Source organism: Sander lucioperca, chromosome 17, assembly GCF_008315115.2.
Source record: "Sander lucioperca isolate FBNREF2018 chromosome 17, SLUC_FBN_1.2, whole genome shotgun sequence".
NCBI lineage: Eukaryota > Metazoa > Chordata > Actinopteri > Perciformes > Percidae > Sander > Sander lucioperca.
The window spans coordinates 7,367,307-7,388,119 of NC_050189.1; the positions used below are offsets into that span (position 1 = coordinate 7,367,307).

The following is a 20,813-nucleotide window of genomic DNA, read 5'->3' on the forward strand; positions in this document are numbered from 1 at the left end:
AGAATTATATTCAAAATACAGAATATCTTGAAAAATATATAGTATAATCTAATAGCGTATTGCAAACAATGATAATAACCATGTTTAGGGGGCTGCTAATACGATCTCAGCCTATAAGGCCCTCCATATGTCTACAGTGCATATTCCTTCTAAATCTCAAAAGGGTAACACGGACAGAAACATACTTTCTTTTATTCACATAGGCAACAAGCAAGAACATTAGACAGTCAAACATTATTAAAGCTGCACTCATCAATATTTTCATATTAACAATGGAATAAATCCCTATGTGTGATGTTCGCTCATAATGAAAAGCCCACTGAGAATTTTTACGTGACTGCAGTTCAACTCAGCTCTATGAAGCAATTTGGCATCTTTCAGCTCATTATTTTGTTTTTAGGACCCGTAATTTTGTTTCACTTTTTTCATCAATGTTGTTTCCAATTGTTTTTAGTGAAAAACTCCAAAGTACTCTACAAACATTAGAGTAGACTTATGCATGTAATCATCAAATAAAGTATATGCTTGACACAAATACAACAAAATACACATACTTAAAAACATTTACTTATCACATAGTACACAACACATGACTTCATCTGCATTAAAAATAAAAATCAAATGATTTATTATAAGCTTCAGGATAAGTGCAATGAAAGACATGCAGAAAATCTGGTTACAATGTTTATTGAGTGAAAAAGAATGCAAGGCGTGTTTGCAAATAATTTCAATCGGGAGAGACTTTGTTTGCAGATATGCAAAATATTTATTGTACAACTGCATGATAAAATGTACAAAGTCTTTTGGAGAGTAGACTCCATCGAATAATAATATTTTTAAAGGGGTAGAGAACAGCAACATAATAACCCCCCGATGGAATCTAGACACTGGTGGCGACAGAGAAGGAGACCGGAGACCAGACCGAAGAGGCAACGGAGCGGTCAGCCGGGAGAAACACGATGACCGGAGGCGGCAGGGGAGGTGGAGGGTTGAGCACTTTGCCTGAAACGACAGCTGACAACACAGGGAGAACAGATTTAAATAAAGCAGAGTTGTAATGCTGTGATTGGCCCTTGAATTTCGTGGCCAAGTCTGATTGGTTTAACTGAAAGTATCGCTTCTAAACAGCTGATTTGATTTAAGAAGAAAGAGTAGTGATTGGGTTAATGACGTCTTACACTGAGCTTCATTACTGTTATTCAAGGATTAATTTGTGGGTGTGATTTATTGCATCAGGTGAGCTTACTCAGGTAAACTTACGCACACGTGTTTGGTTTTATTGTCTTTTCTTCTCTGTGATGAAAGATTTGTACATTTTTGTCAGCCCGCCAGCAGGTTTTGACGTCAGACACACCCCGTATTTCCTGCCATGCCTGAAACTGAATGCAGATATGCAAATTGTTCTAACTATAGACTCAATCTCTCTTTCTCCTTCATTTTACCTGTGTGGTTGTCTTTCTGTTTCTCTAATCTGTTTCAGCAGTGAATCACTCAGTAGGAAGACACAAATTGACAGTCAGAACTTATTTTCTCTTTCACCACAGTGCCCTTGTTTTTTTACCTTTAAAATAGAACCCCAATTTTTTTTTTTGCGTTAAACTAAGAAGATACAGTGTGTTAATTAAGGACCTTTAGAAGTGGTGGTACACTAGAATTATTTTTAACCTTTGTACAAAGAACTGACCCTGTCAAAATCTCGCCTTGAGTCCCAAGACAGCCATCAAAAGCATCAGGACAATACCTGCAGTTTAAGTATTAATAAATTTGTTCAACACCAAATACAGGATTTCGTGATCCGGTAGATGTTTTAATGCAGAACGTTCTCTACTTTTTTAGCTCATGACCACAAAAAGACACACTTTATATCCACGTATTAAAATATTTTCATATTTTAAGTAATTTTTAACAGCTCCAAGGTCCCAATCACACCAAATCTTCTCCAAATGTATTTAGTAACACTTTTTAAATTCCCCCGCATTGATAATTTATAAGCAGCGTAAGCACTTTTAAACACAAATATAACTCCTGTTAAGCAGCCGTAACTGTTGTATGAATGATGGCAACGTAATACAGTTGTAATCCGGTAAATTATGCCTGTATTATATTCACTAATATACTATATTTATTTAGTATATTTATTGATTAAGTATTCATTTGTAAATACTACCCCTCTCCATGATAACTGCCGCTGATTAGGCCACAAGATACAGCTGAAAGCTCCAAAAGATATGTAGTAAGTGGACCTTGACTTCAAACTACACTTAACAAAGAAAGAATATTTTTGTTTTAGTATTCTGTCCACCAGCAACAAGCAGTGAAAATTACAAATGTTTTTTTTTAAAGTTATAAATGTACCTCATCTTGTGTCTTGCCGCTCTAGCCTTGCACTGTATGAGGATGTGAAGGTGAAATGATCCATACTGTATGCAAACCCAAGAAGGTGTGTGATGATGTAATCAACATGTATTTGACTGAAGTGTACTGTAAAGCATTTACACAATGGCAGGATTAAGATAGTATGTGGCAAAGTCGTCAGGTTAAACTCTCATATCTGTAGTCAAATAAATCACTTCAGAGATCAAGCATAAGCAACAATTAAAACATCACATTAATAGTAATATCACATAAAATCATACATTAATGCATAATGAAAGGTTTTGTTTGAGCTTTTTCTTTAATAACACATGGTTTTTGGTTGACATTCTGGCATCAAAACATGGGTAATCACAATAAGTCACAATTCATAAACACGAATATGACCTAAAGGCCATCCTAGTCTGCCATGTGGTCATTGTATTAAAAACTCAACAACAAAAGAAAACACCTCATCTCCAATCACTGATCAAAGTTGAACAGACAGTCCTAACAAAATCAAAGAAAGTTTACAAATGTGCAAAACACGTATCAAGTAACTGATATATTCACTCACATGCATTGAGCAAAATGCAAAGTAAAAGCACAGCCTTGATCTCATGTTCTTAAATACCACTTCAATTTGAGCTATAAAGTCAGGTAAATATTTTATTTAAAGGATACATTCACCAATTCTTATGAAGCAGGACAATATGAATAAGTACACAGAATATATACCAAAGCTAGATACGGTATTAAAATGATCACTCTCAATTCTCCAACAGTAAAACTGAACTAACTTAACATATGGTTACCTCTGCTTTACAATTAGCATCCTGTAATGAGAAAAAACAGGTTTTTAGAATATTTACTTACTTAATTGAGCACATAAAACACCCAAGAGAATTTGAATTATACTAAAATATTGATTTACTTTGCCCAAATATGGACTTTATGTCTCCTCTTCAAAATCACTTATGTTTTAGTTAAATTCATGTTTTTTAAATGTTTGCCCCAGTCATCGTCTGTTTCTTGCAGGCTTTTAAAAAATCCAACTAACCAAGCTATTTGAAAAGACTAAAGTCTAAATGTGCTATAAATCACTGGAGTCTGGTTGTTCATGTCTAGTTGTTCATATATCATATTTTGAGTAATTAAGTGAAACCCAAATCATCCTCTCGTCAAGGAACCCCATGTGTTTGATTGTGGTCCAGATCCACATTTTTAACCAGTTCTTAAAGGAACAGTCCGACATTTTGGGACATACACGTTCAGTTAAGATAAGAGAGAAGATTTATACTGCTCTAATGTCTGTATGCTAACTATGAAACCAGCAGGTGGTTAGCTTAGTTTATCTTAATTTAGCACAAATATTGTAAAGGGGAAACATCTAGTTGGCTCTGTCTGAAGGTAACAAAATCCACCAGTAGGCACCTCTAAAGTTAAAGATATAGTGCGTAGTTTCTCGACTTATGTGATCGCGCACGCGCACCCACCCCTCCTCCAAGCAGCTGCTAGTAGCCAAGGAGGACACGGAGGATTAAAAAACATATCAGAAGAGGTAGTTATCTTCACTCGAGTTTCTGTGCAGGAAAGTCGTCGGACGACACAATCTTCTGAACATAGCCATACGGAGAAATACAGAGAGAGTTGTATGGAGCTGATAGTCTTAATTAGCTTTGTAGCAACTCATTTGGCAATGGCTTGAATGTAACGGACGTTTATTAATATCAAAAAGTTACACACTAAAGCTTTAACTCATTAACATGTTGTATCTCCTTTGTTTTGTATTAATCCATACAAAACAACAATTCACTGTTTTATGGGGTATTATGCGTTGGACTATTTTCTGGCGCCAGGCAACCACCGGAAATTTTAGGACGTAACGTAATTTGTTCCCTGACTCTTAGTTTTTTTGCATGGATTAAACAAATGAGACTCAGTGAATCAGAATCAGTGAGCTTGAGCTACAGAGGTGTTGGTAGGAGGTTACTTTTAGACTTTTAGTCAGGCTAGCTGTTTCCCCTTGTTTCCAGTCTTTGTGCTAAACTATGTTAACAAGCTGCAGGCTGTAGTTTCATATTTATTGTACAGACATGACATCCAACTCTCAGCAAGAAAGTGCATAAGTCCATTTCCCAAAATGTCCAACTATTCCTTCCCATAATGTCCAACTATTCCTTTAAGTGTTTAAAGAGTTTTTTTACCTGTTTTGTCAGACAATCCCAAATGACTGCTGACAGTCAAATACTATAGCTGAAAGGTGTCTGTGGTCAAGCATGTCTCTTAAGATCAGGAGGCTACACTCACCTGGCTTCTTGGTGGCCTCCAACTGCTCTTGACGTTGGAAGATGAGTCCACTTTTGTCACTTTGCCAGCTGAGATTGAAATCAGTCATCTTTTGTCTCAGGCTTGTCTCCAACTGAGGGCAAACACCAGTGTTACAAATAAAAAAAAATCTAGCTGAACACTAGCTGTACCTGCCCATCTGTGTAACATTTATGTATCTGTAAATCATTCAAGTTTTGAAATGCTAATAAAATATGAATAAATCTGTGTATCTTGAATAAACAAGTAGTGGGACATTAACCTGAAAGAGGTTACTAATGGTTACAGGTCAAACCTACAGTGTGTCTGTAGTCTCCTGTTGTCTCTTTTTTAAATGCAGGCCGCATACAGAACATATACACATATTTAGCATTACTTCATCAATTATATATTTTTTTTACCTTTTTCAGGAGTGCATCACCGACTGAGTTAGTGAGGTCCACTTTAGAGTGCATCGTAATCCTTATTACCATCCTCTTTAGTTTGAGACCTGCAGCATCACAACACAGAATCATATTGTTAGTGATCATTGTCAGGCAGTGGGCTTCGCCTTTCAGGCTACTTTTTTATGCACTCTGTTGGAAACTTTTTCAGCCTAAAAGAAAGCTCTGCAGATATAACCAAGTACTTTCACCTCACAAACATGTTGTTTGAGTAAAAATAAGAATACATTATAAATCGCCAAATATCAGCTCTTTGTTAAATAAACTAAATGATTTCAACCTGCAATAACTTCTTTTTTTGACCACATCCAGTTGTCTGAGCAACATTATCATTCATTTGTAGTTGTGTTTCTGGCTAAAACTGTCCTCCCCTGAAAAACGACACAGTAGGTCATCAAACACAGGACTTTCACCTAGGAGACCGAGTTACATGTCCTGTTTAACCTTAATTAACAAACGGAACTATGTCAAGTTCTACGTCACGTGCATAATTACGTAATTTACGTACACATGGAAGTAACATAAATGTTCTGGTTTAAACCCAAACCACAATCTTTGTCTGGAAGATTTTAAAAACAGGATTAAGGACTTTCTGACCACTGAATACACATGTCCTTTTACTGAACTCTGACAATTGATTGTTTGATGTAATTTGCTGTTCGTTTTAAGTTTGTTGATTTTTTTTTTTATGTTGAAATTGTTTATGCTGCTGGACTCGAGCCAGGCCAGGACTCCCTTGAAAAAGAGATTCTGAATCTCAATGGGAATATTCCTGGTAAAATAAAGGTAAAATAAAAAAATGAATTAAAAAAATTGTCTAAACTTTACTAAGTAGTTTATGTGCCTAAGCCTAACTGCGACCTAAAGTGCAACAGTTTCACGATGTTAACGGTCACATTTCCTGCCACAGTGGTGCTAATTTATGAAACGCTCCTATGGGTATTTGTTTTCTTTTGGTCTCCACCAACTCCTATAAGAAATATTTGGTTCTTTAGCTGCTAAATGCTTCACTATGTTCATCCGGTATATGCCGCTGTTTTCTAGATACAGAAGAAAGGAAAGTTAAAATGTATGCATGCTCAACCATCTTCTCCTAACTAAAGAAATCACTTTAGCAGCATGTCTAAGAATTATTTTTGCATTTTTGCATTTCAGTAACTCACCTCCCTGACAGGCAAACACGGCCTTCTGGTTACAATCAGCTCCGATCCAGCGTCCCTGCTGTGACACTGCAACCGAAGCACAGTCTCCCAAATCAGGTGAGCCACTCAACCAGTACCTGAAGGAAGTTTCTCTTCCATCAGACCACATCCAGACATCACTGAACAGACCGATCCACAGGCCGTTAAACATTCCGGCAACATTGGCAATGTTTGAGTTCTCTGCCTTGGTACTTACATAGGCCAAGTCAGTGTGCCTACTTCTGCACAATTCTTGACTGTTCACCCAGTTTGTTGCTGGGTAATACATATACTTTTGCGAACCATCCTGCTGGCCTAAAGAGACATACAGGGAGATGGCAGAAAAAATAAATTTCAGGTATTTCTTCTGCAATGTCAGCAGGGGTCAAGCAAGAGATTAGGTTAATAAACATTACTAATGTAAGATAATGTTTAACAACCTCAGAACATTTTAATAACTTTGTCTTCTAGTGTTAGGCCCATAAAGACTATCAATGGACTGAAAGCAGCATCCAATCCTTTTGTTTCAATATTGTTATATCTGGATTTTATTCACTATGTTTTTAAAACATATTTTTATCACTTTACATGCGTGACAAAATCAGACTGTATGTCATTTACTCACGTTCATAACACACATAAACGCTATCACCTCCACACTGTGCGTCATTCCAGCGGCCATTTTGAAACATTTCTCCACACCATTCATTGCCTCCGGCGTTGTCCGGTTCACCGACAGCCCATGGGGTGAACTGCGCTGTGCCTCTGCCATCGGACCACATCCACCTGTGAGTCTTTCCTTTCTGAAGCCCAATCCAGCAGTATGTAACATTACTGCCCAGCGTGTTGACCAACTTGTTCTTGTCGTCCATGTTGTTCACTGTGGCCAGGTCGGTGTACTTTACTCTGCAAAAGCTCTGAGCGTCATACCAGGTCAGGGAGACATTGATGAGGTGGTACTGCTGAGAAACTTTGGGCAAAGTTTTAGATATTTAAAAAAAAAAAAAAAAGCAAGCAGAGCAGAACATTAATATGCATTATCTTCCAAATGGTATCAACAAATGGGGATAGGGGTGTCCTGAATTAGAATCAATGCAGAATCAACACCTCCCTGTGAGTCTCAACACCAACTGTTCACTGTGAACATTTAACTTTAATTTACTAATACAATTTAGAAAGAAAATAACAACATGGTTTACAAAATAAAAATCCATCAGCAACAGAAACAGGAGTACAAATTCTTAATTTAATATTGAGTGATGGTCGGACAGGTTTGTATATGGTTGAGTTTATAAAAAATGTACTTTATGTCAACATTTCTACAGTCACCGTTTAAATGTTGCAAAAAAAGCCATTGAATCAACATTGTATTTGGGTTTGCAACATTGAAATACTAGCATTTGATATTGTCTCAATATGCTTGCTGCAAACTGATTTAAAAAAATATTTTAAATGAAGTTAAGGACAGTGGAAGAAATGTTTTAGGCGACTGTGGGACACCTTTGTTATGAATAAAGCACTTTTTCACTTCACTTCTTTAACTTGTTTGGTTTTAAATAATAATAGGAAATAAAGTGTATGTGATGAGAAAAACATTGTTGTTCATTTCTCACCAAGTTTTTAATCTTTTAAGGTAAATGCTAGGTCAGCTCAGCTCATTATTGTCATGGTAAATGTATCCATTGATTGTAATAGTTATATATAGTTATTATAAAAATAACTACAAAAAAACAAAAAACAAAAAAAATGCATGTAAGCAGGCCAGTATTTTCAAGTTATTTAGCATTTTTACAAGGTCTTTACATTTCTTTGATTTGGAAAGCATCTTTTGCCAGTTGTGACACATTAGTAATAATAAAACAAGCATTACATGTTTACAGTGGTCAAGATGAAAAAGGTACTTACTCAGCTGAGCAGTGGTCCTCTGAAACAAAAAGAGAATCCCTGTGGGGAAAAAAAGCAAATTGTGTTATTTTCATCTTTCAACAGCAACCATTGAAGTCAATAGTGTAAGTAATGAATTGTGCTTACCAATGAAGGGGACAGCACTCTTTAGCCACACCATTTAATCTGAGCCAGACGAATAAAAATCATACTTACAGCAGATCACAGAAAGTATATCACAGAGAGATAGGAAGTTAACAATTTAAATAACTTCTAATAATCAAGTTATTTTAGATGTATTACATACATCACATTTGTGTGGTTCTATAGTGTAGAATAATTTAAACTACTATTAAATATATGTATGTATATTTTTAAGATAGACTTACCGCTCTCTTCATCCCACAACCAACTCTGTTTGGGAATTTATGTTGTATGTTGGGAACATTTGTGGAAATTTCTCTCACTTTTTCATGTCATTTCATGCAAAACTCGACCAGCAGTGAGGTGGAAACATGAGCAGATTTGGTTACCAGTGGTCCTGTGGCATCAGGTGGTTACACAAGCTATTTTGCATTCCCACCTTTGTGTTTGTACAGTTTGTCAGCAGTGCAAGTTTTACCAAGCTTGTTCTGAAATTCTAAAATATCAGATTAAATTATTTAAAATATATGTACAACAAACGTAGCCTTTTTGTGGTAAAAATAATTAGCATAATCTACTAGCCAAATGATGGTAAAATATGCAAGTGGCTGTAGATTAGTTTCCCTCACCAGCCAAAACAAAAGGTAATCTATTGAGTGGGTGGTAAAATTTAAACATTCACTATCCATTTGGCTGGTGGACAAAAAAAGTTAATTTTGGACCCTGGTTGTCATAGTCAAACAAATGCTTTTCTTACCTTCGGACACAGCTATGGTAGCGGTTTCCCTCTGTTTCCAGGCATTATGCTATGCTTATCTAACCGGCGGCTGGCTGCAGTTCAGTATGAAAGTGAGTAGGCTTATTTTACAAAATATCAAAGTATTGGCTTAATATTGAAAGGAGCCTGGTGTCACCAGTTCACTTGAATGACATTTTATTTACATCCCTCTGTTTTGAAAAATGTAAATTGAAATATGGTCAAATAATAGCCTACGAAATTTTAAAAAAAAATTAAAAAATTAAAAAGGTTTATAATTGGAAACTATAGTGGTATGCCAACACACCTATATTCTATAACAATTCATTACAGTCTGGAGGACAATACTTAATTTCACCACGTTGGCATAGCTCTGGTATACATACTTGACTATACTATACATGATTTTCTTACATGTTATGTGGGAGTGTCCACCAGTAAAGCATGTTTGGGAACAAATTACAAAAAGTCTATCAGAAATTTTGTGTTTAAAGATGAACTGCTCTCCATCATGCATGCTGCTTAATGATGATACAGAGCATAACTTTAATTAAGGAGGAGAAAAAGAAAAGAAAAAACAAAAATGATGTGCAACATTCTGATATTGTATATCTTATGTACACAATACGTGTGTTTGTTTTGCTTATTTTGCTCATTTTTTTTGTGTGTTAGCTTTGTAGTTTTTAGACTATATGCTGTGTATAAAGTATATTTATATAGCATGTGCTGTGTATATAATTAGGCACAGTTTACCCCAAGTTAAGGGTCTAATTTTCAGTGTATTTTTTAAAGTTAACTGGGCTGAGCCCTCTGTTGTTTTGATTACAATTATTGCATAGAAAGGAGCTCATGCCTTTGAGAGGGGAATATGCTTCAGTAACTAATGATTAACTGTGCTGTATGTAATGTATGTCGTTTTTTGGACTTTCTTTGCAAATGATTGAATAAAACGTCAAAAAAAGGCAAAGTATTAATTTTATGTCCATGCAATAATGCTTCTATAATATTCTGACAAGAGAGAGCAAGACACAGTTAAACTCTTTAACATAACACACTATTTTCAGAAAGATTCATGGTTTCACACAATACAACGTATATGATTACTTTGAATTGGCTACAAAGTAAAATGTCATTGACACATGGGTAAAGCAACTTAAATATAATCTTTGCATACTGTGTTTGCTTACTGTAGGCATATTTTGTCATCTTACTCTACTTCTTTTCCCGTTTATTCCCTCAAGTACACACATTAGTAGTTGTTCAACTTCAGTCCGCAGCCAGAGAAGCAAGACTCATGTTCCAGCCCCTTCAGGCTGCACACACCTGTTGAAGAAAAGAAAGCACACGCACTCTGTAGTCTGACTCCCTCCACAGGTCAACATGTAGAACAGCACAGGAAGGAATACACATTTTAGGCCAAAAACTCCCTATATTGTAGATGACATTGAGAATTGAAGATGGTTGCATGTTTATTGGTCAATAGAAGCGTTGGTAAACAAGGCCCAACTCTTATTTGAGACAACAAGATGAACTATTATGGAATACTGTAGATTCTAATCTATACATTGTATTATTTTTTTTATATAAATACATTTGTGTATTCCACAAACAGGCCATTGTTCATACTTTTACAAGCCAGTAAACAGACAAACTATTAATGCAGCACTTTTTAAACCAGTACAAAAAGCAGTAGTTACAGAGCACTTTATCCTTAATTAATTTTTGCAAAGAAATCAGTATGCAGTATATCTCCTTTGTTTTGCCGTGTGTATTTATTTGGTCTAAACTGTACTAAAAACAGTGAATTAAATGAAAAACTGGAATATTTTACTTTTTAATTTGTGCTGTCTTCCTTGTGTGAAACACGTCCCGACATCCTCCACCTGATCTCAAAATCACTGGTCCCCTTTTTTTTCATCTCTGCCTCCAGCTAGGAAGCATACACACACATTAGTCTTTACATTTAGTATAACTTTAATGATTAGCAACTTGGATCTAATTAGATATAGCTCCTATAAACTAAAAATTACACAGGGAGTAGACTTTTATGTATGCGCACATGATAAATCTTAGTAAAATTTCTCTTTCTCACCTGGCTCAAGATTTGTTGTTGGATGACTGGGTCACTCATGTCAAAGTCAGCATTGATCCTCACGACAGATATCTTCTTAAAGTCTGAAAAACAGTTTCTGGTGTGATTGTTTAGCTGGCATTTTGACAGCGTTATGAAATGTTATGATTTAAAGAGCTGTGCCATTTGTTTAGCACGTTTTAGTCCATTGACCACAGTAGCAGTAGCATCACTAGTGAACGTTTTGTTAAGCATAGAGTGACTTTTAAGATGAATTGCCTATATTCCAGGCAGCATTTGGTTCAGGTTCATTTCAATGCGCCACAAAAATGAATTAAGTTGAAGAGAATTGGTAGCTGCTTGAGATGCAGATTTTTGAACAATGTTAATTACTTTTTCCTCGAGCCCAAGCAAAACATCTTCAAACAGCCCAAAACCCCAAAATATGTACTTAACAATGATGTAAAGCACATGAGCAAAGCACAGAATCCTCGTATTTGAAAGGCTTGAATCAGCAGAGGTTGGACATTTTTGTTTGAAAAGTTGATTTGTCAATTAACTAATCAATCAATGGCTCAAGCACTAATGTAAAACTTACATAAACTTGCATACCACTTACAGTAGCAGAGAAACATAGATTTGGTGTCACAGGACCTTAAGCTCCATTTCCTGTCATAGACATAAGCACATTTTGGACTCTCTCCTAAGCTGTCGACCAGTCCCTGAGACCAGTATCTGAATGAGGAGTAACTCCCATCTGACCACTTCCAGGAGTCTTCAAAAAGGCCGATCCAGGCCAGCTTTTCTGCCGGCACCATGCTCTGGATTTCATTGTTCTCAGCCTGGTTCCTTATGCTGAGCAGATCTGTGTGGTACACCATGCAGTAGCGTCGAGCATCGGTCCAATTCATTGCTGTTTCCACAAGAATCTTGGTTTCTAGTGTGCCGTTTCTGCCTGTGAACACAGAAATAATCAAGATACACCAACACACTAAGAACGGCACTTTTTCCTGGAGCCTTTGGTTGATGATATTTAAGCCATCCACAGTTTGTAGTTAATAGTATAAAGCACACACAAACAGGTTATACTTTGTCAACATGTGAATAATATTTTCCATAATATTACCATCAAAGCATAAGAAATAGTTAGGTAAGTCACAGTCCAGGTCTCTCCATTCACCAGTGTGTTGTATGCCAGCACAGTGCTGGATGCCACTCTCAGCATTGGGTTCACCAACACCCCAGTTCCTGAACTCAGCTTCACCATCTCCATAGTAACCCTCACCTGGACCACCTCCAGGTTAAGTTACCCTTATACAGCCCAATCCAAAAGTCGTTGAAGTCATTATTCATTTTGTCAACAACCCTGTTCATGTCGTTAGCGTTGCTGATGGTGGCCAGGTCAGTGAACCTCTCTCTGCAGTACGTCTGGGCTTCAAACCATGATTTAGGTTCATTGCGAATGAGAATGTAGTCACGGCTGCAGGAATCAAAGAGGCAGTAACCTGTTGGTAGAAATTCATTTTGTTTGTGAACGCATGATGTAGGACTAGTATGAATGCCTGTACTACAATCAGAGTGGATTAAATCACTAATAGGTCGAAGACAAAAAAAATCTATCTGGAAAATATTTCTGCTTAAAAAACAAACATAGCATTGAGAGTAATGATTCAGCATTGCTGTGGTATTTATAGAGGTGATACAAGTAAAATATTTAATTGGAGCAAGAAATCAACCACTCCTACCACATTAGCCTTGCCAGTGAGTTTTATAAACAAGGTCCTAACAAGCTAATAATCTAAATGACAGTATCAACTGCAAATGCGATGACCCTTCAATTTCCGGTTGGGATTTTTCATAGTAGGATTTCATAAAACTGTATAATTTGTTTACCACTGGGTGGGGGCTGCTGAGGATATCTGTTTTGAGGATTCTCCCAAGTGCTGTAGACCTCAACCTCACACAGAGGCGGTGGTATGTCAGGATGCATAACAGTCACATAGCGACCCACAAGCCCACCGCAATCCAGGGTCACCAGTGATTGTGAACTACTTGGGATGACCATGCAGCTGAAATAGATAAAAGAGACATAGAAAAGGTACACATAACACTGCTTGATTTACCTTTAAACTTGATTTTTTTTTTTTTTTGTTATCCAGATTTACCTGTAAAAGATATTTACGGTATTACTATATCTACCAGAGACCCAGAGATGACTTTAGTCAAATTCTCAAAATTCTGAGATAATGGCTGAAGTGACCAGTGGGCAAAAGACCCAAAGTATTTCCTGTAGTCTTTACATTTTCCAATGCAAATTCATGTTTTGTTAAACCATCCATCTACCCCAACCTCCTTCACCTGCAGACTTTGCTGCTCCATAACAACATCACACTATTTCCATGTCATGAATCCTAAAGCTACTAGAGGGCTTTGTCAGTTGAAGGTAAACATGATTTTTGTTGGGCATCTGCTGCAACGACTGATGCTGTAGTTTTTTTCGGAAGGAAAGTCTCCACTTACAAACATAGTTGGGCAATGTATTCGTCCATCCTTCTTCGACTATATATTTACCTTGTGTTGTCCACTCGAACATCACTACTAAAGCAGCAGTCCTGACTGTAGGCAAGTTGGATCACAGTCACATTGCAGGGAAACAGTAGATCCACCATCACCCACTGACTGGTTTTGTCTTCAGTTTGGCTACAGGTGGAAAACGGATAGCCATCAATAACTTTGCTCGCTTCATGTCCGGTTAATATTGAGGAAGATTGAAAAGCCACTCCTCTCAAAGCCACATTTTCTAGGTAGGAGAAAGGTGTAAAAAAAATTAGAATAACGTTTGTTTATTTATTTTTTTAAGTTGGTACTTTAAATTTAACAAGGGTGTTCAAAGGTATAAGAGAAGGCCAAATAGCCATTGATGTAAATGTACAATGAAAGCAAGTAGACAATAAATAACAGAAATTAGATTTTGTGCTCCTTTACCAAATTTTGATGTTGATAGGAAATACAAAAACTAAACTGAAATTTATTCTGGGGTTTCACATTATTGAAATTTTACACAGCTTGACATGGTTGTGAAAGCTTACAAAATAAAGTTGGAAATACTACAGTCTATACTTTGTAGTTGTTGTTTTTCAAGGTAGAAATCTTATCCAATTCCAGGCTTTTGGAATTTTGAAGAAAGTTACGCAATATTCATTTTGTTTTGCTGATGTGCATCTATTTGTATTTTCTTTAAAGTAATAATCTTAAAGATTTTTTTTTAAATAAATGTATGTTAAGTCACTATCACCAAATGAGGTAACATGGGGATTGAGCCTAGGACCCACTGATTACAACCCTTGCATTTGCAGTATTACGAACTGGTCTGTGGCGACATTCCCGGGTACGGTTTCTAAAAGAAAAACCGAACACCAGACAAAAAGCTGTGTTTTGCTGCTCTCTCTGGTTGAAAGTTCAAGCATGTTTCACCCCTGGTTTTTGGTTGGTTTCCACACCCAACAGTGATGTTGTGTGTTCCTGAAGTACACCCGTACATCACTGAAGCCAGGTGAGAAGATATACTGGAGGTCAGTCAAGATTTTCAGGGGGTGTTGTGTTACTCTTTAATCAAGATGTTTAAGGGGATGGACAATGTGTGCATATTAATGGTTACACACGACATGCTACCATGTTGAAAAGATAGAAAGAAATGTCACTCCTCATTTAAAGTATATTCTTCCAACATTTCCATGTACAGGAAGCCGTCAGAGAGGAACAAATGAAGATGTTTGAGCTTTTTGTTGTCATTTTTGTACTTTTGTTCTTCCAATATGGCATACTCAATAAATAAATGAAAGGCTCTGCTCTGAAAGGCACAACAATCTGTTGTAGAAATGTATTCTGATTTCAGGGGGAAATTTCATTTGTCATGCTGTGGAGCTTACCTAGCACAGTACCATACACCTGTACTTCACAAATGGTCAAAGTCTTCTGTAGTCCAGGAAGAACCACATGGATGAAGCGACCTTCCATTATGCCACAATTGTAGTTATATTGTTGCTGTCCATCTGCAATGTAGATGATGGCACACCTGAAAGAAAGAAAGTATAAGTAAAAAGAAACAAAAGACTATTATAGTGTCTGGAAACTATTAGTGCTACTACAGCAGCTATGTACTCTTTTGTTCTTGCTAATATCACCTCTGGTTCTTGGTGTTATTCCTGAGGCCAATGCGGAGCTCAGCACCGGTCAAGTTCTCCGAGCAGCAGTCGCTGGTGATAGACACATTACTAATGCGGTAGATACTCCGAAGGTCCAGTTGCCACCAGGGGTTGTCTTGCAGTGGGACTGAGGCACAGGTTTCTTGTGGGTTTTCATCAATGGCCTTAGATGGAGCAGTTTCTGCAGAAGCTGGTTTTGCAGACTGCGTAGCTATTCCTCTTGGTGCCACGTTTACTGGTGGTCATTGTCAGTCAGTGTCATTAAGGCAGTTATGAATAAATGTATTAAAAAAGAACCAGTTACAGATTCATTTGGGAAACCACATCATTGGTCTTCCTACTAAAGTACAGTTCAACAAGACAAAGAGTCTACAGCCCCACTATAGCTGCTCTTTGAGGCTATAATGCTAATTGTAAAGCAAAATATTAGACAAATAGAAGATTTGACCTGATAATGGCGCATAATATAAGTCAATCCGAATAACATTTCCATCCCTAAACCAAGTCACTTTTTCTGGGGATTTATTGTTGTTGTGTCCTGTGGTTTGTTATTTTGTGGTTATTGTTTCAAATGTATTGCATTTTCACATATATTACTTTGATTGTTGATCAGTTAGATGTGATTAATGTTGGCTGTAAGTTTGTGATGAATGTTTCTAAAAAATGATTAAGCATACATTTTAACTCCAAATAAATGCTTAGCTCTCACAACCTGGAAACTAGTTGTGAACATAGACCGACCTTATTCTTCACTGAAGATATTTTAGTATATAAGTATACAATAATAAACAATATTGTATCGAGAATAACACATAATTTAATCAACTTTAGATGCCATTTCTTAGCATTGCATACCTCCTGTAACGTTGGTAGTGGCGTACACTTTGACCTCACAAAGCTGAACATATCCTACTCGAGGAAGAAAAATATTGACGTAGCGTCCTGTCATCTGGCTACAGTTGAAGTTCATGGTAACGGCACTGGTCACAGTGATAACTCCACATCTGAGGGAGAAAAAGGGGACAAGGGACAGATAGTAAAGAAAGATTTGTTATTGCAGAAGAAAACCCCCCAGCCTCTTCCTAAACTGAAAATGTAACATGTAGACAATGTCAGTGTGAATACTTGGGTGAAAACAAAATGGCACTCCAGTCTGAGTATCAGGCTAGTTTAACCCATAACATCACCTGGGATTGTTGTTGCCATTGTTCTCCAGTGAGTTACCAATGCGGACTTCTGCCCCGTTTAGATCAGAAATGCAGCAATCTGTACGTCGAGTGACTTCAACTGATAAGATGTCATATGGAGCCAATAGGTCCACTCTCCACCACTGGTTTTCCTGCCCCTGAGTTGAAGAACAGCTCCCATCAAAATAGCTTGAATCAGTATTGCCATCAATCACCGTGCTTGGTAGAGTCCAGGGGTAAAAAAGTGAAGACTGTGCAGCCACTCCACCCAGAGCCATGTTAGCTGGAGAGTTAGAAAAGTGACAAAGATCAATGTGTAAAACATTGGGAACCTTGTCACATGTTAGATTTCTGTGAGGTGTGAGAAGTTGAACCTAAGAATGATTTCTTTCTTTCTTTTTTAACTGCACTCAGCACTCATAGCCTGGAAACTATTAATAACTGAGCACAAAATCATTTCTAAATTCAGCAGAAAGTTGAATGTAAACAGACCTTAGTCTTCACTGAGGATATTTTGTAACTAAGTATCAATAACACTAAATAATATTATGTAAATTACATTCACACAGGAACCAACCGGATAATTAAATCTACTTTGGATGCCATTGATCATTGATCAATGATGATGCATTACCTCCAGTAAAGTAGGCAAACACTTTGACCTCACAAAGCAGAAGTCTCTGATTTACTCCAGGGATGACAATGTTGACGTAGCGTGCTATCATTTGGTTGCAGTGGAAGGTCATGGTAACATCACTGGTCACGGAGATAACTCCACATCTGAGGGAGGAGGAGGCGAAAGAGTAGAAATGCAAAACTAAAACAAATAGTCTCCCACCCTTTCCCAAAAAGGAAAATATCCAACATGAGCACAATGGCAGTGTGAATACTGGGGTAAAAACAAAATGGCAATCGAGTCTAAGTATCATGGTAAACCCATCGTATCACCTGGCATTGTTGTTGCCATTATTCTCCGATGAGTTACCAATGCGGATTTCTGCCCCATTTAGCTAATAAATGTAGGAATCGGATCTTCGGGTGATTACAACTGTTGAGATGTCATACAGACCCCCCAAGTCCACTCTCCACCAGGGGTTGTCCTGGTACCGAGTACAAACACAGCTCCTATGACTATAGATTGAATCAGCATTGCCATCAATTGCCAAGCTTGGTGCATTCCAGGGGTCCAACGTCCAAGTTGAAGACGCAGCAGCCACTCCACCCAGAGCCAAGTTAGCTGGAGAGTTGGCACAGTGACAAAGATCATAGAATTGATAAGCAAGTACATGTTTGCAGAGCAAAATATGTAAAACATTTTCCCAATGCGTTTTGTTTTTTTTAAAACAAAAATATATGTCATGTTTTAAGACTTTTCAAGACCTGCAGATATCCTGAATAAATAGTCTACATAAGGGGACTAGTGTTTTAACCCAAAACCCAAAGACTTTTCTTACTAGTCGTTTTGGTGCAACAGTAACCTTTTGTCGGCTAAACTTGACAGCAACGCCAGCTTAAAAGACCAGGGACCTCACGGTGCTCTGCACACGGCTCACAGTAATCTTTTCTCGGCTTAATTTAACTGTAGAGTCTGCTAAACTTGAACATTGAAGAAAAGTGTTTCCTGAAACATTAATCATCTCATGACACACTGATCTAATCATCTAATGATGTCAACACAGGATATTTGTACTGCAGAGCGAGTACTTCTGTGGCATTGGTACTTATAGTTAAGTTAAAAATTCTGAGTACTTCTTCTACCATTGCTTTTTATACATATTTCCTTACCGGCCTGGAGAGTAAGACTGAAACTGAGAAGGATGAACCCTGCAAATAAAGTTGAACATATATACATTATAGTAGACTTCCTTATAGATTAAAAATCCCTTTTAGTTGCCCACTATATGACAAAATCTAATATTTTAATGTAAGAAAATAAAAAAAATTCAAGATCAACATCTAGGATTTAATCTGTTAAATTTATAAGGAATTCAATTGCATACTTTCTTTCAAAAAATAGATTAAACCCTGCATAGGGTGCTCTCAGTTATTTTGTAAGAGCTAGTATTATCACTTTTCAAAGACAAACAAATTCACTGAAAAAATATAGTATAATATTATATGACTTACCCCAAATAAAAATGAGCCTCCAAGTCCACTCCATGATCTATAGAAAATGTTTTAGTTTAATGGATAGTGTAACACCAGTTTTAAAACCTGAAACATCTTAAATCTAAAACGTTTGTTTATGGAGTCTAGACTTTAGTTCACAGAACTGCTTAAGATGCTGTCATCCTGTGATGTGCTTTTGAATCGACCCACATACAAATAAATGCAAACCACATTGACATTGTGACAGGCATGAGTGTGACTCTGGTCAATCAGAGACTTCAACTTCTGACTGCTGACTGGTGCCCAGATCAAGCGTGTGTTTACGATACAGGCACAAGAGCCCCTTCAAAATAAAATGGTAGTGTTGTCTGAAGGGGGCCTCAGCGTGTAATGCAGTGTAAAATCTGTTCAAATTGATTGAGTTAAGTTGAGAAATTCATCCCTACTTCTATACTAAGTATAATCAAAACAGTCAGTATGCAGACTTAAAGGCGCTTAAGTGTTTTGTTGATACACTCTTGTCCCACAATGCAACACAAAAGTGACAGCAGAAGTTTGACTGCCTTCGCACTGCACAACCCACATATTGCAGTGTAAAATGTAGTATGGAATTGGTACACACAGCTCATGATCGTTTACACGCAGGGTTTTCCCCAGAAAAATAGTTAAGACCAGTGGCAAGTGTCTTTTTGTCTTTTTTTGCGGGTGCGGGCCAGTCACAGACTGATGACAGCATTAAGGTTGGGCCCTATAGTTTCTGCAATTACACAATCATGGAAGGAATCATAAAACTGAGAATTAAAAAAAATCAAGTCAAAGCTAAAAGCTAACTGGAGATTTGAAAATATGACGATGACTAGTTTCCAACCAAGCATTCTTGCTGTAACTGTAGTTTAAAAAACGTCTTAAAAAAAAATAAAAAATGATTCCCAGAGACTTATGCCTGGGGGGAACTGAGGCCCCGTGGGCCACCAGGCTTAAAACAAACCCAGCTTATTTTCAATCTGCCAATACAGACACAAAAAGTCACGTGTTTATTTGATTTGATGCAAAATCTGTATATTCTTTTAATCATATTACAAATTATCCAATAAAACATAAAAAATATTGTATCATATAAAGAAGCATCCTGTATCTCCTGTCTTCAGTGATCAACATTTCAAATAAACTTTGTTTGAATTAAAAGAATTATACATACATGACTTATTTCATGTGATTATTGTGTCTAAATGTGTGAATGTTCGGTCTGTCTTTAAATTGATGCTGTATATATTGCAATTATTGTATTAATTATTAAAATGAAAACTGGAAAAGAATACTGAATATTGACACCTAATTTGACTTTCAAAGCTGTTTCTTTTAAATCTTACAATGTGTCATTATCTTTTATTAACAAAAATGTAACTTTTGTATTTCAGAGCAGATTTTTTTTCAAATCTCTTAAATTGTTTTATAACAAGCCATTAGACGTAGGTGTCAAACAGTTTAAACAGTTTAAAGTTGAGTAGGTAGGTTTTTTTTCAGCTGGATGTCCTTCAAATTGACTTTCCTGCTTGGAGGCTCAAATTTGGTTTATCTATTTGATTAACCAAATTGTATGTCAAATTAATTTGAAGCAAATGAATGGGCGGGCACTTTAACATGTTCAACCAACACACATCGGCTCACAAAGCCGTGTGTGTGCACTTTTTTAAAGCAGTTTATTAATTTAGCCACATTTTGGTGAAACTGAACAAGCCGAGCATACGATCAGACAGCACAGAAGTGGATTTCACGCAGCTGTATGATGATCTGTGAAGGTTTCAATGACAAACAGAAAAAAAAAGTTTAGGGTAAACATAAATGTGGTGAAAACTTGCAAAAGAAGAGCAATAAAAATGTCTGTGTTTTACGTTCACTATTGATTGTTATGTCTTTATAGATTGCAATACATTTCCAAATGGATAGCAGAATTGTGTAGCAATATACGTTGTTAATAAAAGTTTTAATATAGACATGATGACAAAAAAAAATGATATCTAATACATACTACACTGTCAGGATACTGCTTCACACTATTCTTTTCCAATTTCAGGGAATTTAATAAAGTGGATGGTGGATAATTCGAAAAAGGCAAACAAAAACACAAAAAAAAACAACCATTGCAGGTAAT

At 36.8% G+C, this 20,813-nt stretch overlaps 3 protein-coding genes across 5 annotated transcripts; all 3 read right to left on the reverse strand.

The window, feature by feature from the left end:
- Positions 1-2,599: 2,599 nt before the first annotated feature.
- LOC116053363 (macrophage mannose receptor 1-like) lies at positions 2,600-6,607 on the reverse strand. Its single transcript, XM_031304447.1, has 4 exons — positions 6,287-6,607; positions 5,082-5,170; positions 4,663-4,774; positions 2,600-3,188 (listed from the first exon to the last, which is right to left on the reverse strand). Exons 1-4 carry the CDS (start codon positions 6,591-6,593, stop codon positions 3,181-3,183), a joined length of 516 nt encoding a protein of 171 aa, XP_031160307.1. The 5' UTR covers positions 6,594-6,607; the 3' UTR covers positions 2,600-3,180.
- Positions 6,608-6,749: 142 nt separating this feature from the next.
- LOC116053404 (L-selectin-like) lies at positions 6,750-8,755 on the reverse strand. The gene is made up of 4 exons (XM_031304513.2): positions 8,578-8,755; positions 8,336-8,374; positions 8,210-8,248; positions 6,750-7,274 (listed from the first exon to the last, which is right to left on the reverse strand). Exons 2-4 carry the CDS (start codon positions 8,367-8,369, stop codon positions 6,922-6,924), a joined length of 426 nt encoding a protein of 141 aa, XP_031160373.1. The 5' UTR covers positions 8,370-8,374; positions 8,578-8,755; the 3' UTR covers positions 6,750-6,921.
- Positions 8,756-9,789: 1,034 nt separating this feature from the next.
- LOC116053296 lies at positions 9,790-18,844 on the reverse strand. Of its 3 annotated transcripts, XM_035994311.1 has the most exons (15): positions 18,680-18,844; positions 18,338-18,376; positions 17,501-17,789; positions 17,187-17,332; positions 16,553-16,835; positions 16,221-16,369; positions 15,345-15,600; positions 15,090-15,235; positions 13,732-13,960; positions 13,054-13,229; positions 12,287-12,665; positions 11,780-12,115; positions 11,182-11,264; positions 10,921-11,019; positions 9,790-10,412 (listed from the first exon to the last, which is right to left on the reverse strand). In XM_035994311.1, the coding sequence occupies exons 4-11, from the start codon at positions 17,296-17,298 to the stop codon at positions 12,442-12,444; spliced, it is 1,575 nt and encodes a 524-aa protein (XP_035850204.1). In that variant the 5' UTR covers positions 17,299-17,332; positions 17,501-17,789; positions 18,338-18,376; positions 18,680-18,844; the 3' UTR covers positions 9,790-10,412; positions 10,921-11,019; positions 11,182-11,264; positions 11,780-12,115; positions 12,287-12,441. The 3 variants fall into 3 exon arrangements, with proteins under 3 accessions (XP_035850204.1, XP_031160198.1, XP_031160199.1); XM_031304338.2 differs by lacking the exon at positions 10,921-11,019; XM_031304339.2 differs by lacking the exons at positions 17,187-17,332; positions 17,501-17,789.
- Positions 18,845-20,813: the final 1,969 nt, after the last annotated feature.

Excerpts from the sequence above, each read along its gene's own strand:
- LOC116053363 (XM_031304447.1), bottom strand. The coding sequence starts at position 6,593 with ATGTATTACCCAGCAACAAACTGGGTGAACAGTCAAGAATTGTGCAGA. Across the intron at positions 5,171-6,286 it reads CGTGTTTGCCTGTCAGGGAG|GTCTCAAACTAAAGAGGATG; the intron begins GTGAGTTACTGA and ends GTGATGCTGCAG. Across the intron at positions 4,775-5,081 it reads GTGATGCACTCCTGAAAAAG|TTGGAGACAAGCCTGAGACA; the intron begins GTAAAAAAAATA and ends GTTTGCCCTCAG.
- LOC116053404 (XM_031304513.2), bottom strand. The coding sequence starts at position 8,369 with ATGGTGTGGCTAAAGAGTGCTGTCCCCTTCATTG. Across the intron at positions 8,249-8,335 it reads GAGTGCTGTCCCCTTCATTG|GGATTCTCTTTTTGTTTCAG; the intron begins GTAAGCACAATT and ends TTTTCCCCACAG. Across the intron at positions 7,275-8,209 it reads GAGGACCACTGCTCAGCTGA|TTTCTCAGCAGTACCACCTC; the intron begins GTAAGTACCTTT and ends CTTTGCCCAAAG.
- LOC116053296 (XM_031304338.2), bottom strand. The coding sequence starts at position 17,298 with ATGACCTTCCACTGCAACCAAATGATAGCACGCTACGTCAACATTGTC. Across the intron at positions 15,236-15,344 it reads AATAACACCAAGAACCAGAG|GTGTGCCATCATCTACATTG; the intron begins GTGATATTAGCA and ends TCTTTCTTTCAG. Across the intron at positions 13,230-13,731 it reads GTTCGAGTGGACAACACAAG|CTGCATGGTCATCCCAAGTA; the intron begins GTAAATATATAG and ends TATCTATTTCAG.